Below are 26,051 nucleotides of genomic sequence, written 5' to 3'. Positions count from 1 at the left end.
TAAAAATTAGTAGATTATCTGAGTAGGCCTGACTTAATCACATGAGGTTTTAAAAAGCAGACAATTTTGTCTGATTAGTGATAGTAGAGAAAGTAATGGAGCCGTGCTCTGGCTGGCCTGGAAGAAAGCAAACATCCACGTGATGAACTTGGGGTTACAGGACAAGGAGCTGCAGGCAGTCCCTGAGAGCTGAGGGTGTCCTTTGCTAACAGCAAAATAACAAGCATCTCAGTCTTATAACTACAAGGAAATAAGTCCTGCCAAAACCAGTGAGCTTGTGTGAGGACCTTGAGCCCACACGAAAACTGCAGCCCTGGCCAACATCTTTCTTTGAGTCATGTGAGACCCTGAGCAGAGAAAACAGTTGCACTATATCCAGACCTAATCTGTAAGGTAATAAATTTGTATTGTTTTAATCTACTAAATTTGTGGTAATATGTTACACAGTAATAATAAAAAAAACTAATACAGCGCTAAGCTAATATACCTACCAATATATCTACCTTATCCTTCGAAGATAAATTCAAGTTTCACTTGTAAAAGGAAAACAACAAAATGGAATTGTCAAGAGATCAGTGCAAAATGGAACTGGGAGGCCTCTGGGAAGCTGACCTAATCCCCTTCCTTCCCTGTGGAGCTGCATTTTTGAACTAGACTACATCCTGATACAGTCCTGGAACTGGCTCTGCATCTCTGAACTCTTATTAAAAAAATAAAATTTTCACCTACCAATAGACATAAACAATTAAACATGTATGGCACACTATTTGTCAGCACCAATCACAACTCTGTCAAAGAAACTCATGTAATCCCTTTCAAGCCCTTCTTTTCCTGTCTTTATACTCTCTGTTCCTTTCTTTCCCCCTCAATATGCAGATGGATTTTCTACCCAAATCTGTGCCTCTCAGATGACAATTCCTAAAAAAAGATCTCCCAATAAAGCTTTTGTGTATGTTACAGTTCTTGATCAAACTTGATTTGCATTGCATGGTGTCAGAGAAGCGGGATCCAGGGTGACTTGTCCCCTCCACTGGTGCCTCCATGGATTCGGGTAAGGTACCTACAAGAGTCCGCTGTACTCCATCACTTCCCTGGTCATCCCAGATCATTGTGGTAAGGTCTCCCATACCCAAGACCCCTGTCACAGTTGAGGTTCAGGCTCTATCTTGCTTTATGTCTATGGGTCTTAAAACGCCTGTCTGGTGAATAAATTACTCTTTGGAAAATGGTTAGTTCACTTTCTAAAAGAACAGCTGCTGAACTTACTGGAACTCCTGCTAGAGTTATGTACAAAAATTACAGGCCCTTGTCCTGTAACTTTCTATTTGCTGGGCCATGATAACCAGGATGATTTACAGTTAAGCCAGCCAACCTGGGGCTCTTTTGAAATGTCCAAGTTAGTCTATTTGTGCAATCACTTAAACAAAAAGTACAAAACAAAAAAACTGAACAGGAAGCATATTTCAATTGGCATTTTGTGGTTTCTATACATACAAGTGATTCAAAAATTGCTTCTAACCAAGATACAAATTCTAAATTAACCAAAGCAAACTCTGAGTTGTCTCAGAAGCTTACTAAACTTGAGCAAACTTCTAAATGTTCTTCTGATATCTTATTATCTGCACCTTCTCTTCCTTTGCTGCCTGCCTATCCTTCACTCTTTACCCTTCATTCGCTTAACTACCTTTTTATAATGATGAGCCTGAAGCTCCATTAGATAGCCCTGCTCTTACCACCCCATTTAAAGTTAAATCATTGGGTCCCAACCCAGGATGCCAACCCCTTATTTCTTATACTTCATGAACTAAAGCTGAGCTCTGTACCACTACTAAAGATTTCCTTAATCCTAAAAGGACCCCATTGGGTTTCCTGGAGAATTTCTGTTCACCACCTAAACATATGAGCCAGAGGTCTCTGATCTCTATCAGCGTATGCATATTTTTTTAGGCGAAGGACATACCAGAGAATGGCTAAACAAAATGGGATGGCAAAATGCTATAGAGACTTTTCCTATTGAGGATGAGGAGCCAGGAACGAAGCTCCAAGCTGGCTAGACAACTTCATGATAAGATGCCTGAGATTTTCCTCAAGTTATTGATTCAAATAAAATTCAAAAATATGTTCAAAAGCCAAATGAAACTGTTTTTGATTATTATGACAGATTTTTTTTTAGGATTTAAATAGTATTCTGACATAGATTAAGTCCATGATGACAACTTATAGATTTTTAATTCAGCTTTTGTGGAGGGTCTACAAGATGAACTTGAACAACAGGTAAAAGAAAAATAGCAGCTTCATTGGACCACCATGCAAATCCATGAATTAGTAAACTATGCTGAGCAACTCTCCGGAAATATCCAAAAAGATACCAAAAAGAAAGCTACACAGGCTTGAATGCCCAGTTCAGACAACTCAAGTAATGAGCCTACAATTGCAAGAATGGTCTAAAACTGCCTTTTAAGATTCTCTAAGGCAAACTACCATTCAAAGGGGCCTGCAATTAATGCAAAAAAAAAAAAAAAAAAAAGGCTGGATATTGGGAAAAATTTGTTTAAAGCTCAAAAGCAATCACAAGACCAACAGCTTGTAAAGTCTATGAATCCTCCTCAAGGAGTCCAACCTAAATTTTCTCAGCAATAAAGTTGCTCTGAGGATCAAAAGCAGATTTATCACATGCTTCTAGTTCTTTAAGAGAAATTGATCTAACTATTGGAAATGAGATAACCAAGTTCCTAGTGGACGCTAAAGAGTTACCTTATCAGTTCTTAATCCCACCACGGGGTTAATCCCTTCTTCAGAATATTGAAACCATATAAGTGGTGGGAGTTTCCAGCCAACTCATGACTGCATCTAAATCCCTTCAAATTCCTTTTCAACTCAGGCTTATTCAAGAAACCCAACGATTTCTTTTGGTTCCCTCTGCCCTATTCACCTTCTAGAATAAGACTTTCTTGAAGCTCACAAAGCCCATATTTTCTTCTCTCAAAAGGGAGAAATAGTCTTACATCTTGAGCTTCTAACTAATGACCTTCAAGAGGACTCATTTAAAGCTATTGAAGCTTTTTCAGTCACCTTAACTGACCCAAATCCTCTTTTAAATTCCATTCCAAATGAACTTTGGTCAAAAAATGCCAACATGGGTCACGATCATCCCACACCAGTGATGAAAATTCAAAGTGAATAAAATAAACCTCTGCCTAACAGCCACCAATATCCTTTAAATGCAGAGGCCATTCAAGGAATCAAACCTATCCTTGAGGAATATCTCAAACAAGGCCTCGTTATTTCTTGCACAAGCCCTCATAATACTCCTATCCTCCTTGTTTAAAAAAAAAAAAAATTCTTCACAGAAAGATGAAGATTTGTTCAAGATCTAAGAACTATAAATAAATATAGCCATATCCTGGCATCCAGTCATCCCTAAATTTCATATCTTACTTTTAGCCATACTGTGGTTGCAGTGCCGAGCTAACCATTTCCTATAATGGTTGAAGGTTGTTCACTTCCCTTTCCCAATAGGTAAGGGACTTGTCAGTGTCACAGTTGACGTGGCACAGACCACCGGCTCTGGTCGTTCACTCCCCTTAAGGCCTGACAAACAATCAAAACACACTTTCCTTATATAGAAAGCAATAGGCAAGTCTGTAAATATAAGCAAGTATAAGATGTGTATAAAAGGGAAAGCCCGGCTGCAATCGGGGCTCAGCCTTTGGATGTGAATCCTCTGAGCCGGTGCCGGCACCAACAAATGCTCCTTCTTGCTTATTGCCTTCGTGTCCCATCTCTCTGTCCGATTATCCTGTAACACCAGGAAGTAAATTCTTTTTAGTTCTAGATCTTTGCGGTGCTTTCTTTATCATCCCTGTTGACCCTGAAAGCTAATTTTATTCAGTTTCATGTGAAGGACAATACACTTGGACAGTACTGCTTTAGGACTACACTGAGAGTTGGACTTACTTTTCCCAATTTTAACTCATTTCCCATTTAGAAAAAAAGTACATCTCTCTGCCAACAATAATTTAATTTTATATAAACACACTCTTTGAGGCTGAAGCAAATCTGACTGGTTTTCAATGTGAAAATAAAATATAGAAAATTCTTGGAGTTATTTCTAAACAGAACTTGTCTCTAATCTTAATGTAACAGAAATGTACAAATAAATCAAATTCATCAAATGAATTTTCAGCTAACAATTGTTCAAGAGCAATGTTAATATCACATGTAGGAATGCTACATTTTCTAGGATTTGATATTTTCAGCAATCGAGTCAGTGATCAAGAATTACTGTATTTTGTAAATAGAAATACCGCTACTAAAAACAGAATGCTATAAATAGAATGATGTCATTTGTTTCCAAAGACTATTGATATACTAGAGTGATGAGAAAATAATAAGAAATGTGAGATGTTTTGTGGCAAGCTTTACGGGTAAGGTTAGGAATGTGATCTGCGAGTTATCTCGGGGTAAACGCTGCAGCCGCAAGTGCTGCCAGCAAGTGTTATCAGGGCAAATGGGAAATGGGTTAAAGGCAGATATTGTCAATACAGAATTCCCCTAGCAGTCCAACCTTTTACAATGTGGATGACCTCCTCTTCTGTTCACCCTCTGAGGAAGCATCCCCTGAAGATAGCCTCCACCTCTTTCGAAAACTAGCAAAAGAGGGACATAACGTATTCAAAGAGAAACTTTAGTTCTATAAAACTCAAGTTAAATATCTGGGACATTTAGTTACTGATAAATATCTCCTCTTGGATTCCAATAGGATCCAAGGCTTTTTAACTTATCTTATCCACAATACTAAAAAGCAAGTCAGAAGATTCCTAGGTTTGACTGGACAGTATAGAAATTGGATTCATAATTTCTCTTTCATGGCTCAATCTTTTACTTTCTTCTCAAGGCTGACCAGATAGAACCCCTCACATGGACAGAGGAATCCCAGAAAGCCTTCAATGAAATAAAAAGCAGTCTTAAGGGCTGCCTGCTTTAGGACAATCTAATTATCAACTGCCTTTTTTTTTTTCTTTGTCCATGGAAGAGCGGGAAATACCTTAGGCATCTTGACACAACAACATGGAAGCCAACATAGGCCCATTGGATACCACAGTCAACAATTAGATCCAGTGGCCAAAACTCTCCCTCCCTGTTTGAGAGCTATTGTAGCTACTGCCAACTTACTACATGTAGAAAAGATAATAATGGGCTCTTTACTGACTCTTTATGTGCCTCACTCAGTGGAAGCCTTACTTAACAATCTTCGGCAATCATAAAATTCTGCACCTCTCTGCCAGCAGACTCACTTCCTATGAAACTCTTTCATTATCTTCATCTAATGCAATTATTGCTCTCTGAAATACTCAGAACCCTGCTACTCTCCTCCTTCTTCCCTCTGACAAAACCTCTCATGACTGCCTGACATTAACAAACAGACTACTAACTCCTTTGATCAATTTATAGGAAACAACTCTAAAAATGCTGAATTAGTTTGGTTTACTGATGACAAAAGATGAAACAAACCACCATCAAGCAGCCTATGCAATTGTCTCTCTAAATGAAACCACTAAGGCCAGGCCAATGTCTCAGGCAACTTCTGCTCAACAAGCAGAGCTCTATAAATTAATTCGAGCTTACAATTTGGCCAAAGGTAAGACAGCTAACATTTATATTGACAGAAGATATACCTTTGGTGTGGCCCATAATTTTGGTATGCTCTGGAAACAAAGAGGATTCTTGACTTCTTCTGTACAAAAGATTAAAAAAAACAGTTCTTCTCTTTTAGAACTCTTAGAAGCTCCCCAATTACATAAATCTTTAGCAACCATAAAAGTCCCTGGAGATTCAATGGCAAACACAGAGGAAATAGAAATAATCATTTGGTTGACACTGCTGCTTAGTCAGCAGTGTTAAAACAATCTTAGCCCCTAATGGAAGCACTTGAGCTATCTGCTGAAGCAATTGGAGAGTTAAAAGATAACATTATGGAAGCACAGCATTTAGACATTTGACAAAATGGAAAGTAGTGGTTAGAACAAGGCTGTAAAAGACACTTATGGGTAGGTCCAAATACTGACCCCCTCCTCCTCCCTGATTGCATACATCACATATTACAATATGTATATGACTTAACTCACTGGAACACTGAAGAAATGATTTTATGGAGAAAACAATATTACTGTAAACCGTCTCTAAAGGTAGCTTCCCAGGTGTACTAAAAATGCCAAATTTGCCCGACACACAATTCTGGAAAGGCCATTCACACCTCTATGGGGCATTTTCCCTTGCACCTTAGGACACTTTGGGGTCTGGAAAAAAGACTTTATTCAGTTGCCCCCTTCTGAAAGATACAAATCTGTGTCAGTGATGATTTGTATATTTTCTCATTGGGTGGAAGCAGTCCCCTGCCACAAAGTCATAGCCTCCGCAGTCAGTGAACTACTTTGAGAGAAGAGCTTCCCCACTTTGGAGAATCCTCTCAGAGATCCATAGCAACCTGGGAACTCGTTTCACAGGACAAGTTATACGATCCGTTTCTAAGATATGGCTGATTTTACAGCCTTTCGATTGTGCTTATCATCCCCAGTCCTCTGGTCTTGTAGAATGGACTAACAAGGTAATCAAAACTCAATGGGCAAAACTCCTAGTGTCTTTTGGTCTGCCTTGGCCTGAGGCTCTTCCCTTGGTATTGCTCAACTTAAGATCTACTCCCTTCAGCAAATATAGTCTGTCTTCGTTTGAAATTATTACTGGCAGACCTATGAGATTAGGTCCAGGAATGTATGAATCTTCAGGAGACCTCCTGATATTCTGCAAAGAATTGATAAGGTTCCTTAAGACGAACAGCTCATGGAGCAATCATTCCACAGTGCACTCCTGGGAGACGGAGACCTACAGCATTGCGATCTCCAATTCTAAGATGACGTCCATCTCCAAAAAGATGCCCTTCGGTCCTGCCGATTAGGGCCATGTCACGTATTATGTACTAACTCTTGTGCTGCCAAACTTAAGGATGGATTAAACGTGGATTCACCTTTCTCATTTAAAAAGGACACTCACACCTGAATGGTAATCTCCGCCTATTGCAGGTCTAAAGTTGAGTCTGTAAACAACCCAAGACCACCACTAGAGTTCTCATTTCTAGGACTGAAGGAGATAGCATCCGATGGAGATGGCTCTCTCAAGGCCCTGGACCAGGCCAGTCATACATGATTCCACCCAGAAACTCTTGCATTTGGTCTTCCTTTTGACCATCTTTGTTTAATTTAACTGATTATATTGCTATTGTAACCTAATTTTTGCCTGAACAAAACTTCTGAGAAAACATTATACCTCTTCCTAGTTCTTTAGTCTAATTCAAAATGAACATACTCAATTCTCACGCTATGCCAGGTGAATTGAACAATGACTAACAACCAGTATAATAGTAGCCCAAAGCCTTGGGATGTGACAATAAATAAATCCAACTGAGACCACTTCTACAAAGGAACTTTTAAACTGTGTAATAAGTGACTTAGCTCTGTTTCCAACAAGCCTCCTTGTTGCTTAAATGTAGCCATAAGCTCTCTTATTGTATACTGCTTTTCTTTCTGCATGAGACATGACATACCTGGAATGAGCTTTCCTGGTGAGGGTTCATTACTTTTTTTGGTCCCTCATTACTGTTTTAATGAGGTACCCACAACATTTCCTAATGGTTAATCATCAAAAGGGAGATGTGTGAAACAAAATCATCGAAATGGAGTCGGTATATCAAGAGATCAGTCCAAAATAGAGCTGGGGGGCCTCTGGGAAGCTGAGCTCACTGCCAACCCCCCCTTGTGATAGTGAATTTTTGAACTGGGCTGAACCAAATGGCTACATCCTGATACAGTCCTAGAACTGTCTCTGCATCACTGAACTCTATTTAAAAAAATAAAATTTTCACCTAACAATAGACATAAACAATTAAACAGGTACAGCATACTGTAAGTCTGCTTGCCAGCACCAATTACAGCTCTTTCAAAGTAACTTGTGTAATTCCCTTTCAAAGTCCCTCTTTTACTGTCTTTAGAAACTCTGTCCTTTTCTTTCCCCTCAGTACACAGTTGGGTTTTCTACCCAAATCTGTGCCTCTCAGATTGCAATTGCTAAAAAAGACCTGCAAAATAAAGCTTTTGTTTGTCTTGTAGTTCTTGTTCAAAATTGATTATCACATCTCAACAAGAGGTATCCTTGAGCTCTGAAGCAGATCTAGCCATGCTCCCAACCTTGATATTCCCATGCCCCTTCGTTAGTATTTTTTCTCTTATCTCTCATTGTTGCTGGTTTTATTTGTTCATTTGTTTTTAAATACCTTTCTCTTGAGGTAGACCATTTGGTCCTTCAGGGCAAGGACCATGTCTTAGGTGGCCTCTGGAGTCCGATGGCCTAGGTTCAAATCCTGGTGTGCTACTTCTTAACCATGAGAGCCTGGGCAGTTTACTTCATTTCCCTAAGTTTTTCCAAGCCTTGCCTTCCTTAGATAAGATATGGGGATAAGAAGACCCAACCTAAAATGGGGCGTTGTGAAGATAAAATGAATTAATTTATGTAAAGCATTTAGTGTAATACCTGGCACATGATAGGCACTCGGCAAATGTTTGTGCGATTTAACATATGGGTGAAGGATGAACAGAATGAAGGCCTGCAGACGTGCCTGAATCCACATGTGTGAAGATGTGCCCCACAGCTTCCAAAAAATTCAGTCTGTGTGGAATTGTTTCCTCAATCTGAGCTGCCCTCTGCCAACAGACAGCCTTCCTCTGATGTTTTTGTAATGTCTCTTCCCCTTCTTTGTTTGTTTTACTCCTGCTTCTCCTGTGATTGCTCACAGGAAACATTCCTAGAAAAACCTCAGGGGACTGACTTCCCTTGTGCTTCAGGGCAGCAGACAGAGTCTGTGTTCTGTTGGCTGCAGCTGTGCTCCAGCCCCTGGGGACTGAGGGAGGAACAGCACTTCAGGAAGACGGAGATGGGAGTTGAATAGAAGGTGAGGCCCACCAGGAAAAAAAAGGCAAAGACAATGGCTGGGTCAGAACCCCCCAAAACAAGGTGGTGGAAGGGGGCCAGCGATTCCAGACCCCCCATGTCATGCACTTTCAGTGTTGGCTGCTAAAACTTCCTTTGCTTCTTTCCTCTGGCCATCTACAAAATAGTCACATCAGCATCATCCCTAAGAGCTTCAAAAATGCCAGGCCCTGGGGAAGGCACAGCTTTTGTCTTGGTTTCAGATGAGAGCCATTTAGCCAGCGCAAAGAAACAGGCCATCTGGAAAGGACTCCAAGACCTCAGTAATTTGAACCAGTGACTCCTCTCATTTTTATTTACTACAAAAAAAAACACAATATTATAACAACATGAGGAAATTTCTTAAAAAGGAAAAAAAGGTACTCGCGATCCTACCACTCTAACACCACAACTGTTTCCTTTTTCTAAACTCTCTTCCAGTTTTTGGTCACGTAATAAAAATTTGCATATAGTCTATGTCCCACTTTTCTGTTTTCACTCAATGAAATGTTACTCAATGTTATGTTTTTTCCAGTGTTAATATAATCTTCACACTGGCTTCTCTTTTTTCTTAACTGCAAATATTTCAGCTGATTTGATTGATGCATAATTAATGATTCCTTAACCTTTGGGGATTCCAGCTCATTCCCTTGGATCTTTGAGGTTGGCTCTTGGCAAACTAAATAAAAGGAAATTTGTTTTCTGGGCCCATTGGCATTCCTTACAGATCTTCTTTCTTCCTTCCTAGCAATTTTAGCCCAAGAGTTCTCTTTCCATATCCCAATCCCAACCTGCTTCTAAGCCTGTGCTCCCATTCAGTGGACTATTAAAAAATAATATCGTTTTTCCTTAAAAAAAAAAAAAAAGCAATACATGCACCTGTTGTCCAATTTGTGAAATATATAAAAGCAAAGCAAATTGGAAATCTGCTATTACCTTGCTGTTCGAGATCATATGCCACTGTTCCTCACTGCTCTCAAAAATGTCAGCCCTTTTGACCCCTCTAACTGTGCTAGGTTCCTGTCCTCACAGACTCTGCTGCTTTGCCTTCCAACTTTACTTCAGAAGCTAATTTGTATTGTAATGATAATGAATGACTGAGTAAACCCTAGAAATATATTATCTGAGACATTAGGTACTTGTTTAGATGAAAATATACACGAAAAGGTCCAAAATGTATCAATTAGGGCACTTGTGGGTAACTAGTTTAATCCACAATAGAATTCATTGGCTTGTAAAACTGGCATGTAAATCGGCAAGATGGGCTGCAGAGACGGTTTGATATAGTGGTTCAAAAATGTCATAAAGGAAATGGTTTCTTTCTAACCTCTCCCTCTGCTTCCCATAGCATTATTCTCTTACTAAGATAAGCTCTTCTGGTAGTCTAAAATGGCTACCTAATCAGTAGCTTTTGAAGCTACTGCCTGGCTCCTTTCTAGCAGGAAATGAAAGCATCTCTCTCCCGCCATCCAATAAATTCCTGAGATTTCCTGTCATTGGATCACTCTGGTTCCTATGGTCACCTATGAACCAATCCTAGTGGTAAGGAGGATGAGAGGACTCTGGGTGGCTTAGACCAGCTTTATTGGCTTAGTCTTAAACTCTGGTCTTAGGACCCATTTATACTCTTAAAAATTACTGAAGATCCCAAAGTATCTTTTTAATAGAGGCTTTATCTATTGCTATTTGCCAAATTAAAAATTAAATTCTCTTTAATATTGGGTTAATAGAAAACAGTTGCATTTTCATATTTGCTTCTGCATTCAATATGTTGCATATTGCTTGGTTAAAGTACGTGAGGAAAAATCTGATTCACAGTAATATGTAATTGGAAAAGGAAGGAGTATTTTACTAGGTTTTTAAGAAAATTGTGGATATTCCTCTTTGATACTACACCAAAACTTTACAAGAGGTAATTTCTTCAAAGTTTGTTACACAGTGGAATCTAAAACCTTATCTATAAACTTTTAATATTATTAAATTAAAATCTATTGTCTGCCTTGCATTTTTAATTAATGAGTTTGTAACATCATGCATTAGCCACTGGGAAACACTGATTCACTGAGTAAATTCAGGTCTTCCAAATTTTGAAATATTATACATTATCCAATATCCAAAAATCACATTCATTAATATCACTATTGATCTTATCAAAAAAGATCCTTAAATATTGAGAAGCTGTGAAACTTATAAGTTTCCCAAAATTCTAAATTTCTTCTGAAAACTGGAATTTTTTCATTATTGGCAATAAACAGTCGATTGTTTTCCTTGAGCGGACAGGTTCACTCAGTTCGTTTTCAAGAAAATACCTAAGTTGGAATAACCATAATTTGTCAATTGTTTTCTCAAGTAAAAATGCTGTTTCATGAAATAAAACAAACAGCTAGATCAGCTTGCAATGCAAGTGATTACATAAATGCTTCTTCTTATACAACCAACATACTTCAAACGTGTTTTATGTGCAGTTTTCATTTTATCATATATTAAAAAGACACACATTCAAAAATTGAGATTTTAATAAAGTTAATAGTTTTTACTGTTTCACTGCTCCATCAAGAACATTCTTAAGTGAAACCGTTTGTTTTGTTTTGTTTTGTTTTGTTTTGCCATTAAAACATGGTGGTGGAGGATATTAGTACAGTTTGGTTTCACTACCTTGATTTGTGAAATTTTTTTACATCTTTGCTTTTGTATCATCAGTGAGAAAGTAAATAACATTTTAGATTATTACAAAATAACTTTGACTTTGGAGATTCCCTGAAAGATCCTCAGGGACCATCAGAGAGGTCCGTGGACCATACTTTGAGAACTATAACTTAGACCAATTAGAGCTAAAAGTAGGGCAAACTTACCTCAACTGTACCTTGCATCACAAAGGGAAGGGTGGGATGGATGTTGGGGGCAACCAAAATGACAGCTTACAGAATGACCAAAGTAATGAGCAAAAGGAACTAAAGAATTAAAAAATCATGGTTGCTGTCTTGGATTTAAAAATAGTCTCTTTACTAGTCAGGGTCTAGATGCTTTTCTGACACCAGCCACTGACCTGAAGAGATTCCGGGTGAGGCTTTGAGATCTAGCGCTGGCTGGCTGATCCTAATCTACTGCATGGAGTTTTCTGTTTTAATCCAGAACAGTAGCTAAGAATGGCTCTGTGGCCAGTGAAAAGGACGTTTTGGGGGCAGGACTTGTCCTGGTACACAAGTGGGTCAACCTCTCCATAAAATGTGAGTAGGGTGAATGAGTTAGTGGGTACAGAGTAAGCTAACCAGCTGTCCTGTTAGGCTGAGATAGGAGACAGCTTCAACCTCCCTTTCTTCCTCACCACTACCTTACCCTGACTCTTCCAAGCAAGGGTACTGCTGACCTCCATGCTTTCAGGGCCTAGCTCTGTGGACAAAGAGTATCCATGAGCAAAGAGGAAGAGCAGCTGAGGCAAATAGAGGTAAATTGTCTGATTCAGCAAGCAGGCCTCAGGCTGGTCTCCAAGAGGGAAGGAGTGAGGTGCTCAGCATTCTCCTTGCAGCTGTCACTGACTCAGGCAATTGCTCTGCCTGGCCAGCCTTGGCCAACTTCTGGATTAGATCTCCCAGTGACAGCTTTTCCTCCAATTTTTTGAAAATGCTCTTGTCCTCACCTTAGAATAATCCGGAAACATTTTAACAGCGAAATCTCTTTGGGAGGTACAAAGGCAGAGTCCTCTCACCATTTCCAAGATTTCCCTCCTAACCTTTCTTACCCAGATACACATTCTTTCCCAGAACCCCTGCCCCCACCAAGGGAAGAACGCAGGCATCCTCAAACTGTTTGGAGCTGTGCAAACCTTGTGCAAATTGTTGCAAAAAAAAAAAAAAAAAGGTGACAAAACTTTGGGTTTATGCAATATATTTTGTTCAACGTCTAGGATCTTCCTTTTCAAACCCAAAGCAGTATCGCAGGCACATGTACAAGATGCTCTGAGTTCACTAACCTGAAAGAAAATTCTGAAAGCAGAACGGTATCACTGAAGAGTCAGAAAGTTCAAAGGCACAGGAACGTCACAGGCACACAATACACATATATCTGTTACGGAGGTAACATCAGTGTTTTAAACTCTTATTAATTTCTCAATTTTGGGATTCACTAATACTTTTTAAAAATTGTATGACATTTCCTCTCCAGAATCAAAGGGGATTCCAGAAGGGCATGCTCCAAGCGCAAGTTCTGATACTGGCTCTGCCACTAAATGCCCACAATGAGTTAGGGTGACTCACGTCTGCTTTCTGGGCCCCAATTACCCATCTATTACACTGGTGGGTAATCAGTGTTCACACTCCTTTATCCTACACGTGGAACAACATAAAGCTGTTCCGCAAGTCTCCAGACACGGCTAGGCTGCCTTGGTGCAGGTTTTTACCGCCCCAGGAGCTCTGAACCAGGGTTGGCCTGGGGGTTGTGTTAGCGCGTAAAGAAAGCACGCGAATATGCGAAGCCCCTTCGTTCACTGGCTCTGCACTCACGAGTCCTCTGCGCAGTAAAAACCTATAACCAACCAGTCTGATCTTTCGTTCCTTCCACCATCTATCCGCACGCAGAGTTCGAGACCGCAGTGGGTGCTTGCGACCCCAGCCCCAGCTCGCCCTCCGCCCTGGGTGCGTCCAGCTGGGGGCGCCCGGCACCCCGAACCCAGCTGGGTGGAGGGACTGCTCGGCCCGTGGGCGGGGCCGCCGCGGCAGCCCTCGCACACTCCGATTGGTGTCCCGTGTCCTCGTGACGCGCGGTCCCGCCCCCACGCCCCTCCTTCGCATCCGCGCTGGGCAGCGGATGGTCGCGACTGAATGGGCGCGAGCGCCGCGCTGGGGGCGGGCGGGGGCGCGGGACCCGGCGCTGGCTGCCAGCAGACGCCCCCTCTTTAGTATGCAGACGAAGGCGGCGGGCGGCGCGGAGCGGCGTCCCCTGCAGCCGCGAACTGAGGCGGCGGCGGCTGCGGCACCTGCCGGCCGAGGTACGTGGCGCAGCCCCCTCCCTCGGCGCAGCGGGACACGGGGCTGGGGGCCGCGGCGGCGATCTGTCATTGCCTGTCTGGGCCTAGGGGCTCCGCCCCAGCCCCCGCGGGCAGCGCCCAGAGTACGGCGCCCCTCGACGCGCCTCGCGGGGACGCGGGCTGAGTCGTGGCTGGTCAGGCGTGGGGCGCTGCGGCCCGCTGTAGAGGCGTAGGGGCGAACGGCCTGGGTGCCCAGTCCAGCCGCAGTGGCCCTTTCCTTACAGCTTTCCGTAGCGGTTCGGGGTTTAATTTATTGCTGGAAGCTTCCGAGCCAGCAGAGCCGAGTTAACTCATTTCCCCAGGACCGGATTGGGGGACTCCCCGCAAGGTAACTGGTAGCTCCCGATACCGCCCTTTGCATCAATCGGGAAGGCGGGATGTGTGATGTCTGCAGGTAGAAATTCGCCAGTGACCTTCCCTGCCACTCTCTGCGACCAGCCCTGTGGGAGAGATGTTTTGGTGACCTTTGGTTTCTTCAGAATTGCAAGCAGTTACTTAACCAATGTGTGCGTTCGTTATACGCCTTTAGTGTATAAGTAACGCAAGGTTTTTAGAGAGCATCTCCGAGCGGCGAATAAGGAGAGGCAGGGTCCTGCCCCTACTCCACACTAGCTGAGTGACCTTGGCCAACACTGATGTCCCTGTGGGGTTCGGTCTCCTGGTCTATGCCGAGAAGCTTGTTCTACTCATGGTCGAGGTCACTTCCAGGTGACCTCGTTCCATGGTTCTGACCACAAAATGTATTTAAGATATAGAGGGCCCTGCAGAATCACTAGCTGACTTGAAAGAATGATTTTATGTTCTCATATTTTAATTAGTGTACATAATGGCCTCTGCTTAATTAGGTAGCATTCGTTTAAAAGGGAAAATGGTTTTACCTGCGGTGCTTTTTCTGGCACCCTTGGACTGCCTGCTCTTCTGCCAAGCACCTTTCTGGGTGTTGGGATTGTTAAGAGGAAGGAGACTCATCTCTTGCCTTCTGGTGTTTAGTGGAGCCCTCCTCTTGGTTTATGACTGCTAATCCTCTTCTACAGAAGGTCGCATGTCCTGAAGCTGGAAGAGGTACCTGTGTCTGTTGATTGAAGGGATACAGGCTCAAAAACAGAAAGGGTTGTGGTTCCATATGTGTAATCATGAAAGCTTGAAACTGAGAAGCATGTCTTACATCCCTGCTCATAGAGCTGGGGATCACCTAAATTCCAACCAATGCTTGGGCAAGGAGAGGCTGCTATGAGCTTCAAGAGTACTGTAACCACATGGCACAGGGCTTTTTTACGTGTCTGTCCATTATGTGAGTGATGTTGTTTCTGTGAGAGGAAATGAACCTTCCTTATAATTAGTCATTTCTTTCCCCAGGCAAGAAAAGAAATGGGTGAGATAGGAAGGCATGAAGAGGTTTATGGAAGAGAGGGCTGACAGGTATAAATTCTAAAAATTTGCCTTTATGACTGCCTGTTTTGAAAATGCTTATGATTTTGGCGTAGACTATCAAATTGCCCCATGTTACTATACCGGTCTGTTTTGATTGGTATTGAATTTAAAGGATATGTTCAAGGGAGAATAAGAACAGACTCTTTGTTCTTTGATTTTGTCTCCTGCAGTTCTTCCCCGCTTTCCTTGCTGGCCTATTTGACACCAGTGAGGGTGTTTATTTAGCAGGTTGTCTCTTGGGAGGTGAATAGACAATAAAAGGATATTAAAAATTACCCGGCTGCCTTTTCAGTCTTCATATCTTTATGGGGCTCCCCTAGGTACATATTACATTTGTCTTCCTTCACTTAATATGCATTATATCAATTTAATTATTAGAACAGCCAAAGAATCTAGAAGGCAAGGCAGGAAGATATTTCTGCCCTTACACTCCCTTCCAGTCACTACCCTCCTTGACTTCCTGCACTTATATAAATGGAATCCTACAGTGTCCATCTTTCTTTACAAATTAGTTTTCTCCGATTCACTCATGATGCTGCCTGTGATAGTATGTTCACTTTTATTGCTGATTTGGTCATGGAGTGACCAAATCTGTGCACTGTTGATGGACATTTGGGTAGTTGCCAGCATTTTGGGTTTTACAAATAATACTGCTGTGAGTGTTCGCATACCTATCTTTGGTATACGTATGTATGCATTTCTGATGGGGGTATACAAAGAAGTATGAATACGGGGTCATGGGTTGTGTGCATGCTTAGCTTTGGGAGCTACAGACAAAGCCGTTTTATTCCAATTTTGAAATAACTACATTGGTTGTTCCTTGTTACTAGCTGATGTCACTTCACCAAGGAGACTGAAGCAGGAGTTAGACAGGGAGTCATGGCCAGTTTCTACCTGGCTGTGCCCCATGTGTTCTTGGCAAGTGCAGTCACCTCCAGGTCCCAGTCTCCCCTGGGTCAAGCAGCAGGACATGTTGAGCTGTGGGAACCCTTCTGCTTCAAGAGTGTGTCTTCGGGGAAGAATTTCTCTGGCCAAACTTTTCTTTGTCTAATTTCCCTTGTTTCTTACTGCAGAGGTTCCTGGGAACCTCTCCTGCCTTAGTATTTGTAACATTGTACTTTCTATACTCTGTTTCTACTTCTCTGACCTGTCTTCCTTGCACCTCTGGATTTCTACTTAAAAATTCCCCTATGCCCTAAACCAGGGGTTCCCAAACCCCCAGGCTGCAGACTGGTACTGGTCTGTGGTCTGTTAGGAACCAAGCCACACAGCAGGCTGTGAGCTGTGGGCAAGCAACCTAAGCTTACTCTGTGCTTGCAGCACAGGAGGTGAGGCTGTGGGCAAGCAAGGAAGCTTTAGCTATACTTGCAGCAGCTCCCCAGCGCTGGCATCACCACCACAGCTCTACCTCAAATCATCAGGTATTAGATTCTCACAGGAGCACTGGTGCCAAAAAGGTTGGGGACCGCTGCCCTAGAGGAAAAGCCCATTTCTTGTTTGTCTTTTGAAGCTATACAAGACATTTTTGCTCTCCTCTTACATGGTGTAAAAAAATATCTAGGATTAAGTGATTGGGTAGTTCATCAACTCCTATATGCATGAATGTTCCCCCTTTCCCTTTAAGTTTTTAATATTTGGAATCATAATAGTTAAGTGTCATATGATATGATTTGATTAATTCAAAAAGGGAAAATTGATGAAAACAAATTAAATTTTAAAAGTGTACTTTGATGAAATTGTTCTGTCTTGTGAACATCAAGGCTTTTTTAAGACTGGGTGTCATTCTTACAATTAAAGACTTATTGTGTTATGTTCAGAGCAGGAGTAGTGTTTCTATTACACATGTACCGTTCCTTCTACCCTGACTTTCCTCTCATCACTTTCTGCTTTTTCATCTTCTTCTATCATTCTTCACCTCTGTTCTGCCTTTAATGTCTTGTTCTCATTTCTTATCTAGACTGCAGCAGCAAGAGAGGAGGACAGTGACACTTCATCAAGGCCACCAGTACTCTCTTTGCTTGTCATTTTCTGCAATCAAATCCTTAGTCATCCAGGATTTGATGGCTGGCGCATCCTGCTTATCTTTCCTCTGGGCCGGTACTGTCCAGTGGAAATATAACTCAAGCCACACATATAATTTAAAATTTTCAAGTAGCTACATTTGAAAAATTAAAAAGAAACAAGTAGATCAAAGTTTTAATTTTCCAGAAAGATAAAAACTTCTCAACTTAAAAATTTTCACAAAAATCCGTATGAGTTTGATATCATCCCCATTTGAGGGCATTGAGGATTCAAGAGGTTAAGAATAACTCTAGGGGACAGAGCTAGGATTCAGAGGCAGGCAGTCTGGCCTGCAGGTGGTAGGTGAAGCAAGTGCATCCCTCTTAGTAGCATATAGTGCATCCCCACCCCAACCCACCCCACTCCACCCCACCCTGCAGAACAGCTCCTGTGGAAATTCTCTGAAGTGTCAGCTGAGGTGGCTGAGATGGCTCTGTTCCCTGGTCCAGGTCGGACCTTCCCACCCATACCTCCTGACTTGTCTCAGTTCACAAGAGGACCTCTCCATCTCCAGTCCAGCCTCAAGAGAGGTCTCTCCAAAATCCAGTTTCAATTTCAGTCGCCCCCAACCCCACACCCTTCCCTAGTTGCTCCTTTTAGGATAAAATTCCAACTTGCCAAGACCTGGCCTGCTTGTCTTTTCCAGCCTCTGTTAGTACATTGTTGCCTCCTGGGCTGGGCCTTCAGACACTCCACTGAGAGTCGTCCCCTAAATGCCTGCTGTCCCTGCGCAGGCGGCACTTGCCTTCCCCTGCCCCCCTCCAAGTCCTACTCATTTCCTCCTGGGGGAGCTTTTTCTAAGCCCCTTCCCATGCACACATGTACACACACACCCCAAATCTAAAATGCCTCCTAACACTTCCCTCATGTCCAGTGAGAGTAAGGTAAAAAGAAAAACTATGAAAATGATTACATTGGTGATAGAGCTACTTGTCCAATTTTTAAAATGAGATTAGGAGAGCTTTTAGAAGGAGAGACTGTCAGTGTTGCTTGTTGCTATATTCCCAGGTGCATGCTGCATGCTTGATTAAAAACAGGTTATATGGATGATGGTATACCTGTTTGGGAGCCTGCCCAAATGCTGGTTTCCCAAATTTTTAGACCAGGGATGCATGATTGGGGTATAAAATTGGATATTTTAGCCATGCCTCTTACAGACCTGAAATACATACATGTTTAACTTTTCTGAGCTTGAAGTGGCCCAAACAAAACTTTCCTTTGTCTTTTCTATGATTGTTCCCTCTCCTTCAGTCTCTAAATTACCAAGGCCTTTCACACTTCAGGTTTCCAGTAACTGACTGTTAGCTAGGGTCATTGCCACTTTCTAATTTGGGGTTTAATATGACCAGTCTCGTTCTTTTCCTTCTGTCACTTCATAATCCCAAACTTTAAGAACCCACACCCTTACTTTTTCTTTTTGGGGGTAGGGGTCTCCATTATTTTAGAATTTGCATACACTCTTTCCCATCATCTCATGCCCTGTGTTTCCCATTATATTCAAGTGTGGGGAAGGTCCTTGTGTTGGAATGTGTTTATATTGGGTTCCAGAGTTGCTTTTGTTAATTCTACTGATTTTCACTTTCTCCTATTAAGTATTATTTATTCAACCCAACTACTTGTATTTTTCTTCAATTGAGAGGGAGATCTTTCATGAAAAAGATAACTTCTCCTATAGCATATTCTGCATATATAGTTTGCTGTGAGCTGTTACATAAGGCCTTTTGTTAGAGCTTAGAGGGACCTCAAGAGGAGGGCCAGTTCTGTGGGCAGTTTCCTCAGTTTACCCCAATGTCATGTCTTATTCCCTCTGGCCTCCTCCTCTTTGAGGGGTACCCCCACCTCTGCTTTTAAATTATCTCAGAGAATGGTGGCAGCATGTGGTGCCTTCTTGCATGCTCACGTTCTCTCTTTCCCCCTCCCTCCCTCTCTGTCCCCTCCCTCCTTCCCTCTCTCTTTCGCTCTTCCTGTTAGCAGCCTGAATTTGTTATGCTGGTAGATCTTGGCTGGGTGCTATAAAAATAGCCCGTGCCAGCTCAGTCACTGAGTTCTGTGACATTCCGTGGCATCTTCTTCCTACACATCTCTTGGTCGGCCCCTGCTTTGGCTCAGCTCCCCCCTTACTTCTGGCTGCAGTGATCTCAGCGGCTCCTTGACCATCCTTTCCCTTGGTCACTTTGATCCCAGGGTAAGCTCATCAACCCCCTCTGCTTATGAACCACTGTGGGTGCCTGATGCCATCTCCTCTGGGGCCAGTTTGGCAGGCCTGGTGCCTCGTTGGCCGTATTGCCCACAAGTCCTCTGTGATCTGGTGTGAGCACACCTCTCTGGGCATTTGGCATGCCCTTACTTCCATCTGGAATGCCTGTTCCTCTCAGTCTGAAATCTTGCCCATTCTTCAAGGACCCATTTGCACATCATCTGCACAAAGCCTGCCTGATTTCCTCCGATGGAGCTAATGCTTCCTTGCACAGGGTGCTCCAGGCACACTGCCACTCCTCTGTCATGGCGTCATTCCATATTTGGGGTGTTTAAGTATTTTCATTTCCCTGGCTGGATTATTCATTTAAAGAGGAAAGGAGTTTTGTCTTCTTTACCTTCTCAATGCCTGGTGTATGGAAGGTGCTTATTAAATGCTTATTTAAAGGACTGTTAGGTGAAAAAAACAAATTACACAACTATATGGACCAGCCTTTCTTATCTGGGCTGTACAAGAGAATTTAGCCCTAGTACTCTAAAGCAGAGGTTCCCAACCCCCAGGCCACTGACCTTACCAGTCCATGGCCTGTCAGGAACAGAGCCACACAGCAGGAGGTAAGCGGTGGGCAAGGAAGTGAAGCTTCATCTGTATCTGCAGTCACTAGCATTACCTCCTCAGCTTCACTTCAGATCATTAGGCCTTAGATTCTCGTAGAAGCACTGGTCCTTGATGCCAAAAAGGTTGGGGACCATTGCCTTAAGACAATCATCGTATGCTATAAATACCTTCTCTCCTATGTTTCTGGAATGGATCTAAGTATAGACCATCTTTAGAAGAATTGAGAAAATAGACATACAGATCCTTTTCTATAGTGCTAAATTGCCCAGTGCAACCCAGCTTGAAGAAGACTGATATAGACAACATGATCCCAATCCTGATGAAATATACATATGCAAACAGAAAAGACCCGTAGAATATAGACCAGAATGTTAACAGTGATATCAGTACTCTGTAATGTAACAATCAGTATGTGATTTCATAATGGTCTCTCTGCTTTTATGTAATTTTTGAATTTCTGACTTTGTGATAACAGTTTTAAAAAATGTTTCTTGCCTAAGCCAAATCGGAGTTCCCAAACCTGGTTACACCTCAGTATAAGGCCGTAGAGTTGGAGTTTCTGTCATCAATTAAATATAGCTCCCTGTGCCCTGCTGCAGCGGACCAGGAGTCATCCGGCTGAGGCCCTCAGCATTGCCCCTGGTGAACTGGGCTTCAGTGTGAGGATGATTAGCTGTTAGCTGTCTGCACCTGGTGTCTGTCTCTTTTTGCTGCCACTGGTCATCTTATGAAGGGCAGAGTTCACAGCAGGCATGGGTCTCTGTGAGAGAAACCAGCATGCTCATGGATATACTCATGGCTACTCTCACAAGCAAATCTAGAGGTGCTTCAGTAGGTGCTGAAGCAGGTGGATTTGGTGAGGAACAGGATATTTGCTTAGTCTCTAAGTAACTCCCATCAAGTTACTTATTAATTACAGAAGGAAAATTGTAACTTGACAGAGGAGAAATCTGCTTTACACCATTTTAACTAATTGATCAAATTTAACACCACCAGTATTAGGAGAAATGGGTATCATGTGCCTCCAGAGAAAATGCAACAAGAAGGGCACAGAATCACTACTGTGATATTCCTGCCCCCAATAGGTAACTTGAATCTTATTATAAAGAAACAAAGAAACCACAATTGAGAGACATTCCATAAAACCATAGGCCTGTACTTTCAAAAAATGCCAAGGTCGTGAAAGATAAAGGAAGCATTTCAGATTTAAAGGAGGCTGTAAGACATGACCGCTGAGTGCCCCGTGTAATTCTGGACATGTGATCCAGTTCCTGTTCTAAGACCATTTGGAGACTACCAGGGAAATGCATATAAGGCTGTTAGATGAGATAAAACTGTTGGAGAAACAGTAATTTCTTGATTTTTATCATTATACTGTGGTGATATAAGGGAGTGTCCTTGTTTTTAGAAAATACTAAAATATTTAGGGGTAAATGTAATTATGTTCAACTTATTACTTTAATATGGTTAAAAGGTAATATGAATATTATATAATAATAGAATTATGGTAACAAAGCAAACGTGTCGAATGTTAACAATTGGGGAGTCTAGGTGAACGGCATACAGGAACTCTATACTATTCTTGCAGTCTTTCTATAAATTTGAAATTATGTCAAAAAAACAAAGTTTAAAAACTTGGAACCTCTGGGTCGTGGTGCTGTGCCCAGTCTAGCCTCAGGGCCACAGTGGACTTTCTCGGTGTCCACCCTTTCTGTGATCGTCACTGAGGTCATTTCCCATAACACTGAACTCTCTTCAAAATTGGTTTTTCTTCCTTTGGCATCGGAGCAAAGCAGGGTAGGTGACCACTAAGTGTGGCTTCACCTGAGAGGTTTCTTTCTTCAGCTGCCTCTGGTGGCTGCTGCTGCTGCTTGCTGTTCTGGATTTATCTCCTGCCAGTTGTCCTCAGGTATCTGGTCAACCAGCTCTAATTCACATGTTTACCTGCTTTACACTAGGCCTACAGCTGTCCTGTGAAAGAGCCTTGCCAGGCAGGATGTGACTTTGAAAATATATTCAAATGCAGTTGGAGAGTGTTTGTGGATGAGATCAGTGCACTTCACCAGTGTCACTGTAAGAAAAGTCCAAACCTGTAGAGAATTTTTATAAGAGTTTATTGGAGCCAAACGACATATGCCAGGGAGAAAGATCTCCAATGCCCAGGAGAATAACAGTTTTACAGTTTCATTTATGCATTTGAAATTAAGGAAGGGATGTAAGGATGGTTGGAGAAAGCAAGGCGGAGATTGGAAAACAGGATAGTTAGCAAGAGTATGGATTCTCTTGAGGGTTCATACCCTCTTCGAGCCGTAATACTTCTGGTATTTCAAAGGCATGTTAACCTAGATGCACCAGCGCAATGGACAAGGCTGCTTTAAAAGAAGCTATAGGCTTCTTTGACCTGCCGTGACCTGCCCAGTTAGGAATTTATGATCAGGTCACCCTGGGAGGCTACTTTCCATAGAACCCCTTTTTTTCATCCACACTGAAGTCAAGCCCTTGCTGGCAAGTAAAGCCCACACCCCAGACAGTGCATTTTACCCAGAGCCTCGGCACTGGCCAGTGGAAGATGGTCCCCTCTCCTACCTTGCTTGACAAAACCTCAGGTTGTGTGTTTTGATAGAAATCCTGTAGGTACTATTTCTGCATGAGGAGGGTGGTCTTTTTCCAACCCCCAGTTTTATCCAGGTTAGGGTAACCTTCTATGCTCTCTCCTGTGGGTTAGAGGTGGCAGGGGATTCAGAAGGGGAACTCTAAGCTGGAGCCCGAGGTTGGTTTGTGTGTGGGTCCGCATATTAAAATTCTCAGAGAAATTCCTCATAAACTCATTAGCCCCAAGGAACAGAATGTGGTTAAGAATGGTGATTAAGCTTTTCCTTTCTGTTTGCAGTTCTCCTTTTTCCAGAATGTCCTACCTTCCACCCTCACTCCATTTTCTCCACTCTTGTGTCCTCCTCTCTCTCTTTCCCCTTTTACTTTTTAAAATCTATCTTCTTCCACTTATTCCAGCTCCCCATTTCTCTCCTAAATGGTCATAACTTATTAGCTTCCATTTAATAAGTTTTATGTTTCCTGTTCTTACTTTGAAAAGTAGTTAAGTGGGACTCATAAAATTTTAGTGGAGGAAGGGGGAGTAGAAATGTTCTCACCCAATCTGGCTTTACATATTAGTACACATCTTCAAAGAGATGACTTGGACACAGTCAAATAGCCAGCAGTGAAACAGTTGAGTATTTTATCTCTTTTCTCTTAACAAAACAATAGATCCAGGTGTTCTTTTTTTCCATGGTGGTAGGTGGGACAATCATTTGATTTTGTTTTATCTCCTTCCTCAATATACACAAGGTGATTTTTGTTTGAAAAAGGATTCCCATCTCTGTTCTCCATGTGCCAGGTATGTTGTGGACACTTCATAAACGTCCAGTGGTTGTGATATTTAGACACATGGAAGGGTCTGGTCTTCACATCTGCTTCTTGTTAGGACTACGTTAAATTTGGGTTAGCTTTTCTTTGGGGATCTAGGTGCAAGCCACTGATTATGCATTCATTCGGTCATTGGTTCATTTATTCAACAAGTATTAAGTGCCTTTTACGTGCTAGGCATTGTTTTAGGTTCCAAGGTTAAAGCAGTGAACAAAATTGACAGAGGCCCTTCTCTAGGAATCTGCCGGTGGGGAAAGCAGACAGTAGACATATATATGAGTAGCAATGAGTGCTCTGAAGTAAAGTAAAGCAGGAAAGTTAATAACAACTTGAGGGTGGAATGGTGTTTTACAGAGGGTAATTACAATCACTTGATGTAATTTACATAACTTCCAATCTACCCCATCTACCACCCCCCTCTCCCCTGCTCCGTGTTCTCCTCCTACCCTCTGATAACCACTAGTCTGTTGTCCATGTCTCTGCTTGTTTGTCCTGTTTGTGTGTTGCTTTTAGGTTTATATTTCACGTGTAAGTGATACCATGTGGTTTTCAACTTTTTCTGTCTGGCTTATTTCGCCTAGCATGATTACCTTGAGGTCCATCCATGTTATTGCAAATGGCAAGATTTCATCTCTTCTTATGGCTGAGTAATATTCCATTGTATATATGTACCACAACTTCTTTAGCCAGTCATCTATCGTAGGACACTTCGGTTGCTTCCACGTCCTGGCCACCATGAATAATGTTTCTATGAACATTGGTGTGCAAATACCTCTTCGGATATGGGTTTTCAAGTCTTTAGGATAAATACTCAGTAGAGGGATTGCTGGATCATAGGGTAGATCAGTTCTTAGTTTTTTAAGGAGCCTCCATACTGTTTTCCATAGTGGCTGTACCAATTTGCAGTCCCACCAGCAGTGTACGAGGGTTCCTTTTTCTCCGCATCCTCTCCAACATTTGTTATCACTTGTCCTGTTGATAACAGGTGTGAGATGGTACCTCATTATGGTTTTGATTTATATTTCCCTAATAGCTAGCAATACTGAGCACGTTTTCATATGTTTGTTGGCTATTTGTATGTCTTCTTGGGAGAAGTGTCTTTTCAGTGTCTTTGCCCATTTTTTAATTGGATCATTTGTTGTTGTTGTTGTTACTGAGTTGTATGCGTTCTTTGTATATTTTGGATATTGGGCCCTTGTCGAAGGTGTGTTTCACAGACCAGAATAAAGATGGTAAGGGAGGGAGCCATCTGGAGGAGGCAGAGGGAACTGCAAGTGGAGACCCTGAGGTGGGGATGGAGGTGTGAGGAGCAGCAGGAGGCCTACTAGCTGAAGTGGAGTGAGAAGGAGGAGAGTGTAAGAAAGGTGGGGAAGGGAGAGAGCTCTGGATTTGGCCCTGCAAGAGTTGCTGCCCTCTTAACATCTTTGCCACTTCAGTGAACTCTTAGAGAAATACCATTCGTAGTTGCTGGGCATGGTCTATTTTGGGAGAATGTTTTTGTATTTTGAGGACTTAGAATTAATTGCCTCAACACTTCGAAACATGTAAAAAGCAGGCAATTGAATGATGTATCCTCAACATTAGAGGAATACCGGTTGATTAGGAGTAGATTAAAAAGCACACCCCAGAATCATTGAAGTGTTTGCATCTTGGTTGGTGGTCAAAATTAGTGGAGCAACACTTATTTTTCATTGCTGAAGACAGGCCCTTATAACTCCGCAGTCTGTAGGATCTGAAAAGCCTTAGGCTAAAATCTGTTGTTAATTACAGCTGCGAGAAGTTTGCTGGCAAGCAGGGTTTCTCAAGTGCCGCACCAATGTAACTCAGGGGAAAACTTGCTTACAGTGTACATTTGTACATTTGGTGCCCGTACCTGGTCCTGCTAGGTGGGAGATTCTGGGAGTGAGGTTTGGGAATCTGAATATATTATAGCCTCCTCCAGCGGTTCTTGTACAGTCAGACCAGAGAATCACTGGCTAAAACATCATGGAGGCATTTGGTACAGTAAATTGAATAAATGCTGTGAGATATCAGAGATGACTGGGTGTGGTCTCAGAACCAGTGCTCTCGCCAGCACTTTCTTTGTGGTTTTGATATCACAAGTGAAATTTACATTCCTAAAAGACATAAGGTACTGCTGACCCTGTGGAACTAGGGAAGCACTGTATAGTGGGGGTTTTATGGGCAGAGGTGGTGTTACAGGTCCAAAGTCCGTGTGCCCATGGCTTCGACAAGCCAAAACTCAGAATGATAGAGTTTGGTGTAAGGAAAAGTTTATTG

At 42.2% G+C, this 26,051-nt stretch overlaps 1 protein-coding gene across 1 annotated transcript in view; it reads left to right on the top strand.

Annotated features, from left to right (window-relative positions):
* Positions 1-13,795: 13,795 nt before the first annotated feature.
* The window catches only part of ST3GAL5 (ST3 beta-galactoside alpha-2,3-sialyltransferase 5), a 59,794-nt gene continuing 47,538 nt past the window's right edge, over positions 13,796-26,051 (top strand). The window contains exon 1 of the mRNA XM_016136589.2: positions 13,796-14,002. Within this exon, the coding sequence (XP_015992075.1) occupies positions 13,822-14,002 (181 nt within the window). The 5' untranslated portion in view covers positions 13,796-13,821. The remainder of the gene's footprint in view (positions 14,003-26,051) is intronic.

Source organism: Rousettus aegyptiacus, unplaced genomic scaffold (assembly GCF_014176215.1).
Source record: "Rousettus aegyptiacus isolate mRouAeg1 unplaced genomic scaffold, mRouAeg1.p scaffold_m13_p_7, whole genome shotgun sequence".
Classification (NCBI taxonomy): domain Eukaryota; kingdom Metazoa; phylum Chordata; class Mammalia; order Chiroptera; family Pteropodidae; genus Rousettus; species Rousettus aegyptiacus.
Note: the sequence above shows the minus strand (reverse complement) of the source record. Positions and strands in the feature narration are given on the sequence as shown.